Here is a 20,195-nt window from a genome sequence, read left to right as displayed (position 1 = left end):
TACCTCCCCAACCTTAGAGACACCACAGCCCACCGCTCGCTGCCCTCCAGCGGGTACAAAGTCAGACGCGGGGTCAGGTTTCGATTTCCACGTGGTTTAATAAGTTAACAGATTCAGCCATTACACAGCAATGGAATTCTTCTTCGACATTTACAAAGGTGCAAGAAGTTCATTTAGTCCAAATTAAGTCATTTCATTCTTTTCTCATGAATAGCTACACAGTTTCCCCCTTTTTTTTCCCCCCCCCCCCCCCCCCCCCCCCCCGCCTCCTTTTCCCTCCTCTGAACAATCCGGGGTTAAAATAATCCACCCAGAGAGAAGGCATCAAGGTACAAAAGAGCACGCACGAGGAGGGGCGCTAATTCAAATTCAGCATGGGTATTCGGTCCAGTACCCGTACGAGCGAGGAAAGGCGGCGTGGAGCAGTCATGGCTGTAGAAGGAGCCGCGATACCACAAGGACACAAAGACCGTTTCCAAAGTTGGACCGCCACTAGGATTGTTACTCTACCGTGACGCTCGCCGTGACCCAGGAGGTGGCAGGGGAGAACGGTGCAAAAGACCCCAAAACAAGCAGACGCAAGCCACCCAGCATTCAAGCATCTCACCAGCGACCCAGAAATTACTTCTCCGTAGGCGCAGCGATCGACGAACCGAGAGAAGCTGTCACAGGAAGGAAGCGGCACCACTTAAGACAGAAAAGCGGAACAAAACCACCTGCAAGCTTACGCTTTGCCACGCACCCGGTTCTACTCGAGAAACAGCGCGTGCCCGTGGTCATCCTCCATCGCTTTGAAGAAGCGTTCGTTACGGCCCCTGGCCCTGACCCGTTTTCTGACTAGCCCGAGTAGCCCCTCCCTCATCGTCCCCGACTTCAGCCAGTCTGCCGAAAACTCCATCCTCGACTGCATAAGCAGTGTGAGGGTGCTCGCGGGGGCAGAGGTTGGACTCGCTTGCTCGACTCTGCCCCGCAGAGGGCTGCGGCAGAACTATTTTGCAGACGAAACAGAAGCCGGGGGAGCCGCCCTCCCGACCCACCGCTCGGCCCCGTCGTCCTCAATCACTTTGTGGCGCGGCCGGTACCGGCATTCGCCGGGCGCACACCGATTACGAGTGTGCGCCAACACCCGTGCACGCACGCCATCCCTGCGTCCTCGAGTACGCTGCCTCGGCACACCCTCTCCAGGCGTCGAGCCTCCGTCAGACATCCGTGGCAGCAGATCCTACGGCCCACCCAAATCACTGAGCTTTTATAGTTCTCCGTTTCTTCCCGTGCCTGTTTTCTCTCTCACCTCGAGAGGACACCCCTCGCGGGCCGAGACCGACAGTTTTCTCAACGGGGAGGCTCTTAAAAAACCTTACCGAAACACGGGAAGAGGATGTATCTAGACAGAAATACACTTACAAGTGTACCGAGGGCTAGAGAAATCTGTTTTCTTCAGAGAAGTAAAAACACAGAGCACGGGTAAGTTCTGGTAACTCTGTTCAGCCAAAATAGCCAAAAACAAAACCCAAACCCAAACAAACAAACGAAAAACCCCAAACCAAAAGAAAACAAAACAAAACACCAACGCAAAACAGCACACCCCCCCAAAAAAACCCACAGCAAACCAACGGAAAACAATGCCCACGCAACACCACACCTCCTCTACCCCCAAATAAATTAGAAAAAAAAAAAAACAAAAACAAACAAACAAACAAAAAAAACCCCAACCAAAACAACAACAAACCAACCAGCCCCAAACCCAAAATGTATACTTTTGGCTTCATTTCCCAATCACCGAGTCACCGTTTCTATCCGCACAGCCGGCAGCAAAACACAGCGTGCGGAGAACGGGCCCTCATCAGCAGGTTGAACTCCTTCGGAAGCCTCCGCGGGTTCAAGCCCGCCGCTCTGCCGCTCCTCCTCCCCCACATATTCGGTTAAGGACCGATTTCACAAGGTGCAAACACCGAACCTACCCCGAGACAGCAACCTGTCAACCGCAGATCATTCCAGTCTAGAAAGTCCAACGGCGGCCCGCATCACGCACCCGGGCACACCATTGCTCTGCGATCCCAGGCGTTTCCAAATGCCACGGACCCCACACCGGCACCGAGGTGAGGGCACGGCTATCTGGAAGAAGTTAAACGGGGCAACGTACATTTCAAATGGCATTTCTTCTGTCCGAAATACAAAAGAGAATTTCTCGACAGCGGTCCTACGGGGCAAACTCCCCGGGGCTCTGGCTTACAGAAGCCATAAAGGCAAAGACCTATGTGACCGTCCCTTTCCTTCTGAGAAGATTAGGATCGAAGAATCTTTTCTCGAGCCAACGATGACACTTTCCCCATGAGGCGGATTCGTTACCGTTGTCAGCTACGGGAAGGCGGGAGGGTCCTCCGTGCTTCCGTAGCCAGGACTAACAAAACCGGCTGCCTGCTACTCGGGGGACGAAAACAACCGTGCACGCAAGAAAAGGAGCCACGTACGGATACCAAGAGAAAGGATCGACACGTTAATCGGGAGCGTATCAGATCTACAAAACTCCCGGTGCACTCACCCGAGCCGTTCCCCTTACCCCTACGGCCTGCCGACGACCGTTTACGCAAACACCCCGAAGAAACGGTCCGTGCTTAGAGAGAGCGTTTCAGAGAGGGTCAGAAGGTTACGGTATCAGTCCTACAGCGTACCACTTTGAGAAGCAACGGAATGGCAGGCAGTACATCGCCGATAGGAAACACAAGCAGTGCCAGTGATATGCTCCGTCAGCGCTCAACGATATCCCTTTCCTCTGCAAGCTACCGAACCAGATACGACCTTTCATAGCGGTCTGCTGCCCGTGCTAAAAAGCACTGCCAAAAATTCAAGGGACAACACACACCAAGCGTCACGCGGCCCCTGTTCCATTCATTCCACGGACCGCAGTGCAGGAGATGCCCAGACGAGTCTTTCGCCGGGTCAGAGCTCACAATCAGAAACAGCACACCTCTGCTGCGATTCATCGGCAGGTGTGGCCTAGAGCCAACAAACCGGGAATAAATTTGAGAAAGACCGCGGACACGTGGCAGCAATTGCCTATTTGACGCAGCTAGAAAGGGATCCTTGATCCCCGAGGCCAGCGAGGAACTTGCGTTCCTGTTTGGTTTCGATAGCTTTCCTATCGAGCTTCCTCCGAGCCAGACCAAACTGTTCCGGTCAAAATCCAGGTCCGTCTTTGTCGGACACACACCCCACCCACCTCTTTCGCCTCCGGTCTACAGCAACGAGGACAACGCTCGCTAGCCCTCACGGCCGTCCTTGCGTACGCGAGCCCGATTCACGCTTCGGAAGTGCGGGTGGGAGCCTCGGGCATTTGCCTCCAGCCGCTCTGCACCAAGACAGCTTGAGCTGCTCCCTCAGTATAAAGAAAAGAATACGGGACTCCTAAACGAGGATCTGGGGAAGGTCCTGCCATAAACCTGCAGATGAAGAGCCGCCGGCATTTCTGACACAAAGTCTCACGGCCGTCCTGCTATAGAAGCGATGCTGTCTGAGCTCGGCGAGCGCTTTTCCTTCACAGCGACCTGGACACGGTATCGGAAAAGAATAAGCGAAGCCCAAAGGCAGAGCGTCGCGCGTCGTCGGTAACGGAGGCGTGGTCGTAGCGGGGACGGCAGTGCAAGGGAGAACGCCAAAGCGGAACCGAACCCCGAGGCTTTGGGAGCAAGGGCGTGCCCGCGAGGGACGGCGCCACGTGCGACATCGCACCGACCCCGCGAAGGAAGGGCCGCCTCGCTCCGGCAGCCGGATCGCCAGAGGCAAGCTGCAGATCGCCAACATCCACCGGTGCCGCAGCAGGAACTGATCGCTCACATCGAGGAACACTATCTTCGGCGAGAAACTGCGAGCGCGCCAACATCCGCAGCGCACAGAGCTGCGAACGAAGCCACTGTACCACGCAGGTGGCAAAAGAAACAAAGGATAGAAGACGTGAAAGAGCTCAGGGACGGCCAGAAAGACACCCAGACCAAACCAAACAGGGGGAGAAGTTCAGCCAGCCAGACCGGTCCAATTTCTCACACGGGCCCAACCTTGTGGCGAATTGCCAGGAAACCCGGGAGTGAGTCCCCCCTCACCGGCTCGCACCAACGCCTTCCCTCCAAGCGCCCCAGGCGACTCTGGCCTTCCCTACCTCCCTGTACTTTCAAAGACAGACCCCGAAATTCTTGCCCGAAAATCCTTTCGCAGTGGCATATCGAACACACACCGGTCTTCGGAAACAGCACGCAACAACCAGCCGAGATTCGTCCTTCCGAAGAAGGCGACATGTTGTTTTACGCACGCTGCCGAGAGAGCTACCGATTTTCCAGTCGGTCGCATCCTGGATACGGCGGGGTGACAGCCCCCACCTCGGGAGATACCTTAACGGGAGAGCAGAGCTTGCAAATCCCGCCAGGGCCAGGCGATCGCTCTTTGGCGAGGTTTTCCCTCCCCTCTGTCCCATCTCCCTTAACTGTCCGGCCCGCAGGAGAGAAGGAGCTTCCGTTCAAACCAGGCACGACGACGGGGCACAAGCGTTTCTCCAAAGAGAGGCGTTACACTATCCAACCGGGGCCTTTGGGGACATCCGCAACGTTCACGCGCCAGGAGACCGGAAAAACCATTCATCTGGAAGGGGGATCTCCTTCCGCGCAGGGAGTCGATTTTCCCCCGCACGCCTCTCCCTCTGCAAATACACGCCGCGGAAACGCCCGCCGTTTGAACACGGTGGATCGGGTTCGCCAGAAGAAAGGCAATACCAGATGCAATCAAGAAAGGCTCCTTCTACCGCAAGAAACCTTTTCGTCAGTGCAAACGCGGGAACTCTTGCCTCTTTCCGCCACGCGACTTCACCGGACTCCACGTCAGACCGCCCTTTCGCTAGCATCGTCCGTCCCCAGCGCAAGAACCACGAGGCCACGAGAGTCCGGGCACTCCACGGGTAAGGAAGACGGCCCGGCGTCCCATCGGCAGTGCCCCCAAACTGCCCCGAGGGAAAGGGTTCCACTCGTACGACGGCTGGCGTGCGTGCGGCACGGCCCTGGCCCCGTCCGAGAACGGGGACGCAAAAGGAGGGCTGCGTCACAGCGTGGCGGCACCAGCCAGACATTCTTGCGAGGGCCCGGGCTTCTACAAACACTCACCCGGCAGCGAGAAATTCCTTCTTCTCGGAGTCTCCTTCCTTCATCCGCATAGCACAGAAAGCACGCGTCCCTCGGCACTGTCCAAACCCAAGACCGTTCCAACGGCAGAGCCGGGTGGAGGCCCGTGGCTCGTTCTCCCGCCAGCTCACAGCCCAGGAACGCATCGCCCCGTACCACCCTGCATCTCCGTCAGGTCACGGCCTCTGCACCGAGCGGAAGCAACGCGAGCGTGTAGATGGCCAGCAACCGCGTCATTCTGTGTCACCAGAAGAGCCGAGCGAGGCTACAATCCCACGCTTCTCGGCAACTTAGCGAACCCGGTAGTTTCTCAATCTTTAACTCCGAGGGCTGTGCCTCAAGATCCCCCCCAACGCTGCTTCCCGGGACGCCCCTGGTAAGGTCACGCAGCCACACAGGCAGAGTCACTTCTGCAGCTCCTGGGAGCCCCCCAGGGATTAGCGCACCACCTGGATTTTGCGGGAGAGCACAGTGGGGTACGACAGTCAGAGAAGGCTGAGCCGAGGCGGATGAGCGGCCTAAGCTCCAGGTTCGCCACCTCCGCTCCCCGGACGGCAGACAGCACCGGGGCGTCTTCCCTCAGCCGAGGCGGGAAGGAACCGGACTGCAGGTCACAGATACCGCGGAGCGGGAAGACGAGAGACTAGAAAAGGAGCTCTGTGCAATCTTTCCGACGGGCTTCTCCCTCCTTCAGTTCTCACCTGCCGTCGTGCCGTCGCTAGCTTTGGGTTTGGATTTAGACTTGAAGGAGAAGCGCTCGATGAGGCGGCGGGAGAAGCTGCCGGCTTTCTTCCCGGCGGCAGAACCGGCGGTAACGTTGGACAAGTCGTCGTGCGACTGGCTCAGGCCCGCTTCCTTCTGCTTGCTCCTTCTCCGGAAGATGAGCTTGGTACCGCTCCGAAGAAAGCTAACTGCAGAGACAGAAAAGGAGACGGAAACCACGATAGTATGCCGCCCTCTCAAGTCTTTGGGCCATAAACACACCCGGCCGCTCCGGGACAATCGGCAAAAGCGCGCGGCAGGTCAGCGAACCCCAGACCCCAGCCGCGAGGCAAAGCCCGTGTTCAGGGCAGACCTCGATACCGACAAGCTGCTTTGCTAGGCACGCCGTCAGGCGTTCCCCTCGCGTAAACCTCCTTTTGAGCAACAACGCCATCCCCTCAGCGGAAGCGTGCAGAGTCGCAACAGACAGCCAAGACTCACGCAAATGGAAAACAAGGGCGAACGTCTGCACGTGGAGGCACCGCGAGGAACGCACGGCAAGAAAAAGGCCTCTCGGATGGGGCCATCTCGAGGGCGCCCAGATTAGCCGGCCAGCAAGTCCCCCAGAACGGCTGCCCGCCGTTTCGCGAGAGGCCCGAAGCCAGAGACAAGTAACGGCAACGGCTCCGCATGACTCATGCGGCGGGGGACGGGGCAGAGACACCGATCACCGTCAGCCCCGAACGGACGCAAAAAGGCATGTCCGCAACCTCCACGCCGTGCAAAGCCGTAATGCTGTTTCCTACGGAGGGGGCCTGCTTTCTGTTTCCTTCCTTCTCCTCCCCGCCCACCACGTCTCTCGAGACTCTGGGCCGCACACCTTCCTACCCGCTCCCGTGCGAACAAGGGGCCGTCACGGACCAAACCGTACCTGCTCGGACCAGGGCATGACCCCCTGAAACCTGTCCCCCACTGCGGTATCGCGAGCGATCGAGATTTCAGCTCGCGCTCGTCGACATATGTAGCTCGTAGCTAGCAGAAACCGGCGTGGCCACCGGCGTGGCAATTCGAGGTGCGCCATCCGCCCGGTTAACGCGAGCCCAGAAAGTCCAGAGCAGCAGCTCGGTTGGGGCAGGCCCGCTCCATCGTTTAAAAGCGGAGAGTTTGCGTGAACGTCCTATGGCACGACAGGTCAGAGACGCTAGCCGCTTCGACGCAAACAGAGAAAGAGGGAAGGCCTCGAGGCCCATACAATCCGCGTTGCTGGCCAGCCTCCGTTTCCGCGCCAGAGGCGGCCAAATTCAGAGAAGGAATCCTTATTTACAGACACATGGCCGATCGGTGGACCCGGAGGCCGGGGAGAGAAAACGGGTGCTCGGGCACGCACGTGCCGCAGAGGGTTCCCATCTAAGAGAGCACAGAAACCAAGAAGGCCACGGGAATCGGGGCGCTTGCGAATGGGGGAGTTTTGAACCGCTCCGACAGGAACCACGGGAGAGAGGCAGGCTCCGCCAGACCCTGGCAGAAGCCACTCTTCACCGTGCCGAAAGCTAGCCGCAGCTCTCGTGCTCGGGCGGGCGACTGGGACGTCACTTCGTCCTCGAGCGCAACGGGCTAACCGGAGCTACCGTCTCGCAGTTCACCCTTACCTTTGTGATCTTTCAAGCTCCTGGTCTCAAGGGCTCCCGTGGAGCCAGTTTCAGACTCGACGTCTTCCACCGACGGCCTCTCGGAGACGTCTGATCGCGTCGTCTCATCCAGCTCCTGACTGGCCCTTCGAACCGACGGCGACGTTTCCAGCAGCTGGGACGCTTCTGTAGGACCGCGCATCCGGTCAGCCGCGTCCTCCGCCACAGGATCCCCGTACACCGTGGCCTCCAGGGATGCGGCGTAACCCAGAGAAAGTGCCATTTCGTCTTGAGCAATAGGTACCTGGAGGGGAGGTAGAAGGTCAGACAGACAGGGCCTAAAGGATTGCCTTCGTCTCCCAATTTTCCATTCACACCCACACACGGATGCTCCAGTTCTGATCGTCGGTACTAGAGAGCACCGACGCGCAATCGTCACTCTTTTGCCGACGTATACCGGAACACGGCTGATTCCAGAGCGCTCCGTGGCGCCTCCCTCGCTCCCGTAGGCAAGGCCACAGAGAACTCCTTAGATCCTCCACCAGGTTCCCAGCCAGGTACGGCAGCAGCCTCCTGTTCGGCGGCTGCCCCGCGCACAGGCAAGGTACCTTCGGCACTTGCCGGGAAACAGCGACAAGCCGCAAGGAAGCGGCAAAAGGGTTCTGCCGAGCGAGCTGTCCGTGCCGGAACCCTCACGCACCAATGTCTGCGGGACAGGGCGCTTTCATTCACGCATCCCTAGAAACAACCTTGCGAATCGGAAACACGGCCCCCTAACTACCAGAGACCTTGGAAACGCCTGAGATGATCAGCGTGCTACGTTTCGTCGGGGTCTTCTTGGCGGGCTTGTTATTCGTCTCGGTGAGCTGCCTGATCGCCGTCTCAGCCACTGGATCCAAGCCGTTGGGCGCACGGCTATCCCCTGAGTCCAAGAAAGATACCAACGCTTGAGGTAGTGACCTGCAGCGCGGGCAAGAGCCCGCTCGCCAACCGCAACACTCGTAATAGGCAACTACGCGTGCACGAAGGTCGAGAGCGGCGTTCGTTACGGGCTTGCCCGAACGAAGCAAAGGAATGACGCTCCGTATAGCTCTCGGCAATCTCGGGCACCCGAGAGGTTTGATTTCCCACCAGGGGTATCACTAGAATACCCTTCCTGCTCCGCGAGGCCCTCCAAAGACTCCCGAGAGTGCGGGCAGCCACAGCCACAAACCGTCACACCGGCCACAGCTCCCCGCGCCCCGGAGACGATCAGAGCCCCGAGTACCGGGCGAGCAAAGCTCTTCGGGTCCGGATAGCCTGGACCGTTCCCATCGAGCGAGGAAACACCCGGAGTCACAGACCGGCTAGCCAGAGCGGAATTGCTTTCACCCACCCCCATCCCGTGGGCACTCGGACATTCCCTTCTGCAGCAAAGGCAGACGAGTGAAACGACCCACGTTCAGACCGCCGGTCTCCCAGAAAGGCTAAGGAACGCAGTCGCTCTGGTAAGAGCCTCAGGTTACCGAGCACTTACCACTGGGCGAGGGGCCAGGGGGACAGCCGCTCTCCAAAAGCACCGTTGTCTTCTTTTCGGTCACTTCCACCTTGGAAGGGGACCTGGATGGCGAATCTTCACAACGAAAGAGACAGAGACACCGGTAAATGGAGAGGAAGCTTAGACAACCTCGTTGCTGTATCGTGGCCCACCACGCAAACCCCCGGCAAGCCTCAAGCGCGCACAGAGGGCTTGCAGAGGCTGGCTCCGCGAGGCTTTGCGGCAACAAAACGGTGAGAAGTCTCTTGGAGAAAAGACACGTGAGGCAGCCCCGTCGCAAGACCCCATTCGTGCCGTTTCCCGGCCTCACCCCATGGAACACCCACAGCACCGTGTTTCTCGGGATGTCAGACTGCAAGCAGCGACAACCGCGAGCAAGCGAGGTCGACGTGCTTTCGGCTCTGCGTTTGGTACACACAGCCCAATTTCTCCAGCGGCGCAGAAAATAAAGAGCGGGCGCGGCACAACGCGCAGCCCGACGTCACGCAGATGTTATGTGGCGGCGTACGCAGCGTCCGGACCTCCCGCCGCCAAAGGGCGACCCAGAGTCTTGTCCCTCTCTCGCCAGCCCCCAAACACGGGGCTGCAGCAATTCCCTGCGGCGAGACGCTAAGGGAACGGCCGCGACACCCACATTCCGAGCCCAAAGTCAACAGCGCCGTGCGAGGTCCCAGTCCGCGACGACCGCAACACGCAGCGGCTGGATGGCTTTGCTACCACCCGCGAGAGCAGCCCCGGGAATATCGCGGCTGAGCGTGCGCCCCCGTGGCGGCCGCCCGTGCAAGACGCCGGTCGCGCGGCAGCCTCACCCAGTTTGCAGTCTGCCTTGGGCCGGGACTGAATCGTGGTGACGGTAGTCACAATGGTGCCATCGGGCATGACGGTCCGGTCCATCTCCACCTTCTTCGTGGGGGTGATGCTGGTTCTCAGAGACGCGGCGTGCCGAGCATTCAGCGATGCGGGGGACTCTTGGAAGAGCAGCTACAAGGGAGTAAAGCACAGCTCAGAGAGGAGAGAGACACTCCTCCTCCCAGACGGAAAGGCAGGCGTACGGGTGACAAAAGCTACGGCTCTGGGCACCGAGAAGCCACCCCCTCCGCGCCGTCGGTTGAACGGAGGGAGGCCCCTAAGGGTCTGCCGGTCCCCCGCGACGAGCCCAGGCCCGATCACGCTCGTCCCGGCTACAGGCTCGCACAGAGAACGCTTCCAGAACATGCCTTTGCGCCGAGCTTACGGAATCGCGAGCTCACCTCCAACGTAATGGTAGCTTCGGCCGCCAGCGACCGCCCGGCTCCCGGAGCCAGCGCGCAGACCCGTCTCCCAGATGGCCGTTTGCCCAAAGAATCAAGCGGAAGCGTGGCGCGCGCCAGCAGCACGTCTGCGAGTAGGAACAGGAAAACACGACACACCACAGGACCTCAGCACCTCAGATGTCTCCCAGGCAATCCCCGCTTTTGGGCAGCGGCCCCGCGGGCCCGTGCAGCGGACCACCACAACACCGGTAGCTCCCGGGTGGGAGGCGGGGAGGGGGCGGGCAGCACTCCCCCAGTTCCTCGTTACCCTTCCGGAAATCGATTCCCTTAAAGAGTCGGCCATTGCGTGGCCTCCATCAAAAAGAGGCGCCACAGTTAGTTCCTGACCGAGTAGAAATGAACAGCCTTAAGAGCCTCCCGCAACGTTCTGCCGATACACGGGGACAAATCCCGGCATCCCTCTCCCCACCTCGGCGGAGACGGGCGGGCCACGGCAACCTCCCGGGCACTGAAAAGGCCAGAGTGAGGGCTTTTGGCTAAGAAGAACGGGCTCCAGAGCAGCGAGAGGCTCACGTAAAGCCAGACACAAAAAATCTTTCGCCAAGTTCATCACGCGTCCTACCGACGCAGAACTATTGCAGGCTCAAAGCGGAAGGAAGTCCCTCAGGCACTTTTGTCTCCCCGTCTTAAGATGCATTTTACGGCTGCCCGTACTCACTTTCGCCTCCATCGCTGTTCCCCAGCACCTGTAGCTTCAGCTCTTTACTTCTAGGTCCCAAGTCCCTGTTGAAACAGAACGAGACGGGCTGGTATTAGGCAGCCTTCGCGGAATGGCCACGGAGCAAACGACCCCGGTCCATGCATTCCCTCCCTCGGATCCCACACGCCTCGTCACCTTTTCCAAAGCTCCAATATACGTGTGCTAATTTGGAGAACGTGACGAGGGGCAGTAAGCTACTCAGAAGAAAGGAACTCCGGCTCACGTCCCCCACAGGACTGCGTAGGCCGACAGAGCAAGTGGAGAGGGCCATCTGTCCGGGGGGCCGAGACTTACGCTCCGGGCCTTCTGCACCCACCGCTCCCACACGCCCCCCGCCCATCCACTTCAAAACACGGAGCATCCAGGGGAGCGGGAAACACACACGCAAGCTGGGGCCAGCCGATGGAATGGGTAGCTTGTCACGCAGGCCACGCAAGCACACGCTGCCCTGCGGTGCGGGCTTCTGACGGAGACCGCGCCGGTCTGCCCCCACCGTGCCAGCTGAAAGGCGGGCGGACACTTACAGGAAGAGCTCCTCGGTCCACTCCATCTCTGCTGCGGCACCGGCAGCCGTCACCGGCCTCGTCCGCTTCTGCTGCGGGGGGCTGTCCAGTTCTGCCACGCAGCGTATCCCCCCAAGTCCTGCGGCAGAATTACAGAGCGTAGGCGGGCGCTCGTCTACACGAGGCAGCGGCTCGGTGGACGCACGTCCCTTTTCCACTCAAACCCACCCAAAATCTCCACGCGCACCTTTGCCTGTTGCCAATCAGCCGTGTTTTGACGCTTACCTCCCTTGCCCTGGCAGCCCAAGTTCAGCACCCGAAGATTCCGGAGCAACAGCTTAGAACCCAGAGGGGCTGCCGCTACCGCAGACGGGGACTCTCGCGTCAACTTACTGCAGGGTACCTGAGGAGTAACGAGAGCGAGACCAACGCTTTTACCGTTCCCTCGCCAGCAGACCGCAGCAAGACGTTCGTCTCTGCATCTGCTAAGCAGGTCCTCGCACCGACGTCAGGGAGTTCCCGCAGAACTATAGAGAGACGCTTCGGGTTCCCCGAGCTCTGTCGACCTCCGCCGGCCCCCCTCCTTATTTCAGAAGGGAACCTTAAGGCAGATGGGAAGAGAGACAGACGACAGCGAGCTCGCCGGCTGCCTCACGGACAGCTGAAGACAACACACCACAGACCGTTCCGTGCCCGTCAAGGCTGCCCCAGACCGAGCCCCAGCGTTCAGAGCGACAGAGAGACTGCCAAAACACAGACGCATCTCCGGCAGTCTGGCTCTGCCTCAACGCAACCGATACGTGGCATTCAGGAAATGAGGTACAAAGAGAGCCGCCCGTCGGAGCGGTTTCTAATTACACCCACTGCCGGCACCACGGTACCCCGACTGCCGCTTCAGCACAGGCCAGGATGCGGCCGTCACCCAGGAGCGAGTCTCAACCCTCAGATTCCCGCCTGAGTCTCAGCCCTCGGAAGTGTCCCGGGGCGCAGCGTTCGAGGCGCAAGAATGACACAAGGAGAGCGCCTTACCATACCGACTCCAGCGGCGCAGGCCTTCAGATTCACCATCATGGCCGGCTGCGTGCTGACAACGGTATCCTCGATCAGATCCTTTACAGTGGACAGATCCGCTCTCCCTTCGTTCTTCTCTCCGCAAATCAAGAGGAAACGCGGGAATGTCATAACCAAGCAGATGCATTTTCTCTTGCTACAGCTCCAACTGCCTCTCAAGCCGCTAAGATGCTACGCGGTCCTCCCCCTGACAACCTCCCAAGTACTCTTCCCATCTCCCGTATTCGCCCTCCGCATCGCTCAAAGCTTCCGTCTGACAGCTGCGGGCAAACGCGAGATGCCTAAAGGAGGCAAACTAAGCCCCTGCACCCGCAGGCTACCCGTCGCCAATGTTGAGGACACAGCTTTTGCAACTCCCCAGTTCCTCGCCACCTCTCGAGACAGTACTACGGCGCTTTCGTGAGAACGGCCAAACTCCTTTATCTACTCAGCAGAAAGCGACGGGGGCGTCAATAAAAGAAATCAACCAACCCGTTCGGGTGGCGGAAGAGCGAGCATGCCCACGTTCGGCTTATTCAACTTCCTATACCCGCGGGGGGCCCCACACTAACCTCTCGAAAAAAACTCCAAGCAAAACAAACAAACAAACAGACGACAGCAACAACAACAAAGAAACAAAAATACCCACGAGCCAAGCCGGCTCATTTTGCCGCTCTACATCTCAAAAACGCAGGAGGACCTACGGAGACAGAAAGCCTTTTTTGCGAGGCAGAAGCCCACTCGGGCGTTACACCGAGCTCTGGAAAACAGGCATCGGCACTGCTCCGGGCCTCCTGAGGATGCGCCGTTTTGACAGAGGCGAGCTAGTATCGATTCCAGAGCGAAAGGGTCCCCCTCCCTCACCCTGAAGGGCCACGACAGCGAGTCACCAACCTCTCCCCTCCGCAGCAGCCTTCCTCTTGGCTCGGCACCCTTTCCGCCCCTCCCGCCCTTCCTCCGCTCAAGTCCAGCCTCCCGCCATTGGCCACTCACCTCGGGAAGCTGAAGCCTCGGAAGAACCGAAAGGTTCAAGTCCGGCCTGTCCTTGAACGTCCACGACACCAGGAGGCCTTCGTTCTGTATCTCCTCCAAGCGGATCTCCACCTGGCCCATAACAAATACCCACAGTGAGGAACAGTTTCTGTTTCCGTGAGGTGCTTTTCGCCGCGCTTCAAATTCAGCAACCGAACGGCCCTCACGTCAGCGCAACAGTACGAGACGGAACGTAAGAACGCGAGCGGTCCTGGACCTACGGGAAGAAGCGGCCACAGAAGCCTCGACACTCCCTAGCGAGATCCAGCTTCCCCGCTGCTTTCGGTTGCCCACATACCAGCAGAGGGAAAACCGGTATATTTTTTTTCTTCGGCTGAAGAAAAAGCCTGCGAGACAATCCAAACGAGCACCTTGGACACCGACACGGCACGTTCACCGACCTGCGTCGATGAACCACCGCCAAACCTAAGCACGGCCATTTCTAGGTTAGCAACGTGTCCCTAGGAGAGCATCCTCCGACTGAAAACTCATCCAAGTCACCGGTAGTCCGCGACGAGGAACCAGACCGTATGCCGTCCCGCAGCTCGGTTGAAAAGTTGCACACCCACACACCCGAAAGGAATCCTCAACGCGATGGACGGAAACGGAACCAGATGGGAAGGACTCCCGACCCTGTATCTCTACTAAAACCAGGGGAAGGTAATTTAACATCGTTCTGAAAGAATCGATAGACCGACATTTATTTACCAGAGAAGCAGAAAGTCATCGAGTCAAAGGCGACAGATCCGGGACACGGCAGCCAGGTAAGCAACCAACCAGAGGCACCCAAGAGAGGCAAGGCACGTTTGGGAATCCCACACTTGAAGTATTCAGACCAACAGGCGCACGGTAACCTTACCGGCACTTCACCACGCAGCCGCGAGACCTCAGTTAGAATACCACACGCAATTCCACGCAAGGACAATCGACCCAAAACTTCAGCAGGCGCAGAGAAGGAGACCTAGAAAATGCCAGCGAGTCGAGAAGCCACTTGGTGAGATGCGACACGGGCCACCTCGCTCCCAGGGACTAGGCAGAGACTAAAAGCGACGACAGTTGCCGCCCACAACTAGATCGGCAGCAGGGACACTAGACGCCGCAGAGCGAGAGAGAGGGGGAGAGAGAGAGAGAGAGAGAAGCCGGATAAGCGACTGCAGAACAGAGGCACACCAAACCAAACCGGGACGATACGATAAACAGAGGTTGACAAGTCTAACAAAGCTCCTCAGAACAAAGGGGTTCTACAACAGCCTTCCAACTGCAATACCCGCAACAGCACGGGATCGGCCTCCGCTACCGCAGCGTTACTTCTAATTTCACCCCGTCTCCCTATAGCACAAACGAGCGCAGGGTCTCCAAGCGAGATACCCGCCTCCAGCCTCAACCCCTTCCTCGCGTCGGGAACAAAACCACATACCAGGGAAGCGAATCCAACCAGAAAATGACTACGGAATTACCACCCGCTGCGATTTAAGAGCGCTTCTGTTCAGGAAGAAGGATCTCCAATGTTCGACACGCAGGAAAAAGAAAATCAGTATTACACTACCGTAAATGGAAACGCACCGACAAGCAAACCGCTCCTCATCCTGGATTCCTTTTTCACACCGACAACTGGGACGATGCCCTCATCGTACATACGCACAGGATGCACCCCTCCCTATCCGTCACACCACGAGGGGAATTGAACTCTGCAAACCCTTCGCTTCTTAAACGCCCGCTTAAGAAAAGACAGCATAGAACGCTGCCATGTCTCGGATCTCTCCGGATTTGGTCACGGTGATGTTACGAAGCCAAGATCTGCAGAACGAGACTCAGAAAACGGGACTCGGCCCACAGATTGGGGAACATTTGCCCCTCCGCTACACGTCACTGACGGCACGTCACTTCTTCCGGCACGACGAGGCCTTTATCTGCCCTAAGTCGGCTCCTCTTCCCACGACTGAGTGAAACGACAAGTTCCAACGGCTGACTTCTTACAACTGTTACCTGAGCCTGCCGCACAGCCAAAGTGACGTGATAGGTGTCCACAGAAACAGCGACCGGGGACTGCTGAGTAACAGAGACGGGGAATTTCACAGCTTCGGCTGACAGATGGCAGTTTAGCACCTGGAGAAAAAAGGAAGGAGAAGAGTTCATATCCTCAGCGAGACAGCCGCGCGAGGGCGTGACCTCTAAAGCAACAGACAAGGCTGACCCATCGTGCCAAGAAAGAAACACCAGGCTTAGCGCCAGCGCCAGTTCTGCACCGCAAACCTGCCATTTCAGACTCCGTATGTGAGACAGTAAAGACGTATCGGTGAGAGGAGGTCACCGGTATTCAGGCTCTGCAGCCGTACGCCCCAGCTCCACCAACACGTCCCCCAGCGGCGCTTTCCCAGAGCTCGCCGAGGCACAGCCACAGAGCCGCAATCTCAGCAGCCTGTCGACAGGCCTCCGAACCCGACGATGGACCTCGCCCAAAACTTCCCCGGTTCCACCATCCCCATCGCGCAGGGCTCGGCAATCCCTACAGAACATGCCGTCAGTCGACGGAGAAACCCCACACCGTACAGTTCAGAACAGCAAGACCTTACCATGCTGCGGTCCGACTGTCCCTTGCACGTCACACGACTTATATTCGTGGCCGGTGGTAAGTGAAGACCCTCTTCAAACGTGATCTGCACCGAACTCTACAAAAAGAGACCTCCGTTAGTTCCCAGCGGTCAAGGTATCCCACCTAGTTTCAAAGAGGACAACCGATTCAGACCCGGGGCCCCAGAGACGTTTCGGTCCGTTTCCACGAATGCAGCCAGCACACAGAGCCGCCACACACTGCCATTCCACCCACCCGGGCAAGGCTTAGACTCACAAGCACGTCGCTTTCTGACAGGCAAGCCCAAATGAGAATGGAAAATCTTTCTGGACAGCGGTCAGATTTAACTCGAGCGCATTACCCCCTCTTCACAGCAGAAGCTTTGCTGTTTCTTTTCGCTCTCTCTCCCAGCTCTGCGCTAATGCTGCCCCAAGGAAGACAAACAAACAAGCAAACAACTAAACAAAACAAAACAAAAAAAAAAAACCAACACAACCCCCACACACAAAAAAAAACAACCTATGACAACCCTCAGCATACGAATACATCGGCCGCCGTGCTCCATTAGTTCCCTTTTTCCACCGTTTCCCGGTTTATTAGATGGCAACCCCGCCGCGGAAGCATCCCTCTTCTTCCCATGAGGATTTCCCTGCACAACGGGACCAGTTTTCCACAGAGAAACCTTCTCAAGAAATACGAGACCGAGATAAAGAGTCAAGAGTGTCCCTGCACAAAAGCTACGCACAAAAGATTCCCTCGCCTCACCGGGGCAAAAAGCGAGAGCGAGCAGGCAACCTGAGCGCAAGGACGCGACCGTTTGCCAAGCCGCTTATGATTGAGGGCCAGGGTGACCAAGAGGGAGGATAAAGGTGTGGGAAACCGCGTTCTTTTTCTCAAGCGAACGAGACTGCGTGCCGCCACCTCCGGGCGACAGACCGACCCGGGTGATGGGCAGGAGGAGGTAGGGAAGGGGCTCGCGGACACCGATCTGGCCAGCACGCATACAACGACCTGAAAAGCCGCTTGCCCATCCAACGCTATCCTGGACGCACGCCCTCCTCTCAACACAGACACCAGGCAGCTCTCCCAGTGACCAAACTTCAAAACGGGAGGACTTAATGGAGAAACGACATCAGGTCACTCCCTGCCGCTTCACCCGAGTAACGCCTGCCGTTGTTTCTTCTCGCAAGCCTCCCCCACCAGAGCCACGTGTGTTCGCCCACCCGGGTCAGTCCAGAATATCAGATCGGAACCTTTCTCTCCGTGACCGCAACCTCTGCCCAGCAACTCGAGCGTATAATCGGCGGCAGCAAGCCGTCGCCCGGTTCTGCCCAATATGTCACACTCTCACCGAACTGGGAGGCACCGGCCAACCTCAAAAGATCTCGTTACTCAGCCCGCTCGGAGCGAACTGCATGAGCGAGGTGGCACGGATCCACATGCACCCCGAGGCGGGAGAAAGCACAAGAAGAAAACTGTAACAAGGAGAGCAACACGCGCACGAGAAGCAACTCAGTTCCTTTCAAGTCTTCGCCCCGTTTCAAGGCAAGTAACCTGGGATCCAAACGGGAAATATGAAATGCCAGCCGCCAACATTTAAAGATCTTCTGAAACAAAAGTGACACCCTGTGACCGAAGCTGCTCTCTCGAGCACCAGTGGTGAGAATTAAACGTGCCCGGGAGGCAGACCGACCGTCATCCGCCCTCTGCCGACTGCCTCGGATCACGCTCCTAGCAGAATCCGCCCAAATTCAGGCACTGGCACGCTCTGACCCCGAAGACACCCCCCCTCCGGGGGCCTCCGTGTCATTTCAGCCATCAGCTAATCATCTCCTTACAAGAGTCCTGCTTTCTGGAACTTAGAAATTCGGGTTGTTTTGTGAGACTCTGAGGAATTCGGCACGTGACGGAAGAGCGAGCCATATCGGACATGAGCGGCCGCTGACGCTCCACTGCCACAACGGCGGCATTCTGACGAGAGGGGTACAGAAGGAGAAGGCGCGCTTGTACGGGGGGAGACGCTTCGCAAACGGTCTCGCGCCTCCTTTCGGTCCCTTGCTGAGTCCCCTCTCCAACGAGGGAGAGGCCTCTGCCGGCACATGCTCTGCCCCAGGGAAGAGCCCTCAACCTTCCCGTCTAGACTCGATAAAAAGGAGCAGTTGCCATGGCTGGCCCTGTGCGAGCACCGTACTGAGCCAAGCGCAGGGGAGCCGCCAAGCGTCGCTCGTGGCAGCGGCTCCCCTCAATCCAATACGCACGGTACCCGAACCAACTTACTTTCGGTCACAAAGCAACGAGCTCGCTTTGAGGGTTCAACACCAGCAGGATCTGCGGGGTTTCGGCTTCCGTAGGGTCCAGCAGCCGAGCGTATCCCGACACTCGCGAGTTTTCCACAGCAAAAAGGACCGCTTTTTCAGGACGCGGGTCTTGGGTTCGACATCGCACCTGGCCATTCGCGTGAACGGGGGAAGGCAGAGGAGGAGGAGGGAGGGAGGGAAGGAGAAAGGAATGGAGGCAGCTGGAAGGAAGAACTTTACCAGCTGACTCGTTAAACACCAGGTCAAGTTTCTCAGGCCTTACGCAGTATAACTACCAAGAGCGGAATCTTACAGTACATAATCTAGTCTCGTTTCGTTCCAGACAAAAGATCCATGTCCAGCAGCCTGCAGCAGGCAGTCCCACAGCCAGCTCGTACTAGCACCACCCTCTCATTCTTCTCGTACCCCATCCCATAAGGTCAAGACCGTAGCCCAGTTAGCGCTCGTTAGGCCGCTACTGGTCATCGGTCCTGCCTTCTCTCAGAGGAGTCAGGCCCGCACTCTGGACTCCTCCTCCTGCCCTCGGTCTACCTAAGGCACTGGTTTGTAGCTCTCTTAGAGTACGACGAAGGTTTCTGAACTCGTTCCAAGTAACCAGTCCAAGAAATGGGACGTGAACACAACAACGGGGCCGGTTGATTTCCTCCGCCCGCCTGCCCTCCTTCCATCATCCCCCCTCCCCCCCGCCATGACAACTTCTGACCCCGTTTCGGAACAATTAGGTGCAAGCGACCAACGATAATAAAGGCAACTAAAAGACAAAGAATCACTGGAGAAGGAACGGCCAAACTTGCAAAAGCAAGCACGGCTTACGGTTTGACAGTTACCTCGATCTTTATCCCTGTGTCAGGCAGATCAACCGCACCTTTGCGCAAAGACCCATTTTTTCGCAAACCTCTTGGGAACAGAGCACTCGATCTCTTGAACGCCCGCCAGAGGATAAGCTCATCCTAAAGCCGACAAACAACTTCAAACACTCCGTCCTTGGATGCCACCAGGGCCTGGATGGGGCTACAAACTTCCCTTCCCATTTTCAAATGCTAGCCAGCTAGATCTAAGGCAGGAAAGACAGACCGGGCGCCGCTACATTGTTGCTAAAAAAGGACGATTTCACTTAGCCTAAGGAGCAACGAAGGTGAAACTATGCCAACCTTTCCCAGCCCATCTAACAAGGCAAAGGAGCAGGTGAGAAGTCACACCACACACTGAGCAGAGAGAACTTCCGGTAGGAAAGCGAAGGACTGAACACGATGCATGGAAGAAAGGAAAAAAACAAACCAAAAAAACCCCAGAACCGCTTTCTTCAAAAGGCAAACAATACAAACTAGCCGGGGAGCACCAGAGAGGCGGGTCCAATGAACCCTCTCCGTCCAAAGCAGTGGCAATAAGCGACAGCCGGCCTCATCATGAGCAGAGTCTCTGACGCACCTGAGAATAGGAAGGCACAACGCACATGAGACAAGCGTTAAAAAAGGTAACGTTCAAAACGAGTACATTCCCCGATCCACCCGTAAGAGGCAGATGTCATCATTTAGCAGGTAAAGACATCAGCCAGGCAGCAGGAGGAGACAATCCTACGCAGACAGCCCATCTGCATTCACACCTGCACAGCGCTCGCGGAGGCTGACTCTGTTTCTCCGAGGCTGACTCTGTTTCTCTGTTTCTCGCGAGAACAAAA

General features: G+C 57.7%; 1 protein-coding gene across 9 annotated transcripts in view; it reads right to left on the bottom strand.

Annotated features, from left to right (window-relative positions):
• C2CD2L (C2CD2 like) overlaps nucleotides 1-20,195 on the bottom strand; it is a 43,794-nt gene that overhangs the window by 12,076 nt on the left and 11,523 nt on the right. For 3 of the 9 annotated variants that reach the window (XM_042800458.1, XM_042800450.1, XM_042800456.1), the window contains exons 2-14: nucleotides 16,201-16,296; nucleotides 15,614-15,733; nucleotides 13,589-13,699; nucleotides 12,575-12,691; nucleotides 11,831-11,948; nucleotides 11,567-11,684; nucleotides 11,001-11,065; nucleotides 10,280-10,407; nucleotides 9,839-10,010; nucleotides 9,009-9,104; nucleotides 8,281-8,414; nucleotides 7,514-7,796; nucleotides 5,864-6,073 (exon numbers count right to left, since the gene is read on the bottom strand). In XM_042800458.1, the coding sequence (XP_042656392.1) occupies nucleotides 5,864-6,073; nucleotides 7,514-7,796; nucleotides 8,281-8,414; nucleotides 9,009-9,104; nucleotides 9,839-10,010; nucleotides 10,280-10,407; nucleotides 11,001-11,065; nucleotides 11,567-11,684; nucleotides 11,831-11,948; nucleotides 12,575-12,691; nucleotides 13,589-13,699; nucleotides 15,614-15,733; nucleotides 16,201-16,203 (1,675 nt within the window). In that variant the 5' untranslated portion in view covers nucleotides 16,204-16,296. Of the gene's footprint in view, nucleotides 1-275; nucleotides 6,074-7,513; nucleotides 7,797-8,280; nucleotides 8,415-9,008; nucleotides 9,105-9,838; nucleotides 10,011-10,279; nucleotides 10,408-11,000; nucleotides 11,066-11,566; nucleotides 11,685-11,830; nucleotides 11,949-12,574; nucleotides 12,692-13,588; nucleotides 13,700-15,613; nucleotides 15,734-16,200; nucleotides 16,297-18,476; nucleotides 19,156-20,195 lie in introns of those variants that run through there. The other 6 variants (XM_042800459.1, XM_042800455.1, XM_042800451.1 and 3 more) reach the window with 6 other exon arrangements.

Source organism: Tyto alba, unplaced genomic scaffold, assembly GCF_018691265.1.
Source record: "Tyto alba isolate M040663 unplaced genomic scaffold, T.alba_DEE_v4.0 Super-Scaffold_32, whole genome shotgun sequence".
NCBI lineage: Eukaryota > Metazoa > Chordata > Aves > Strigiformes > Tytonidae > Tyto > Tyto alba.
Note: the sequence above shows the minus strand (reverse complement) of the source record. Positions and strands in the feature narration are given on the sequence as shown.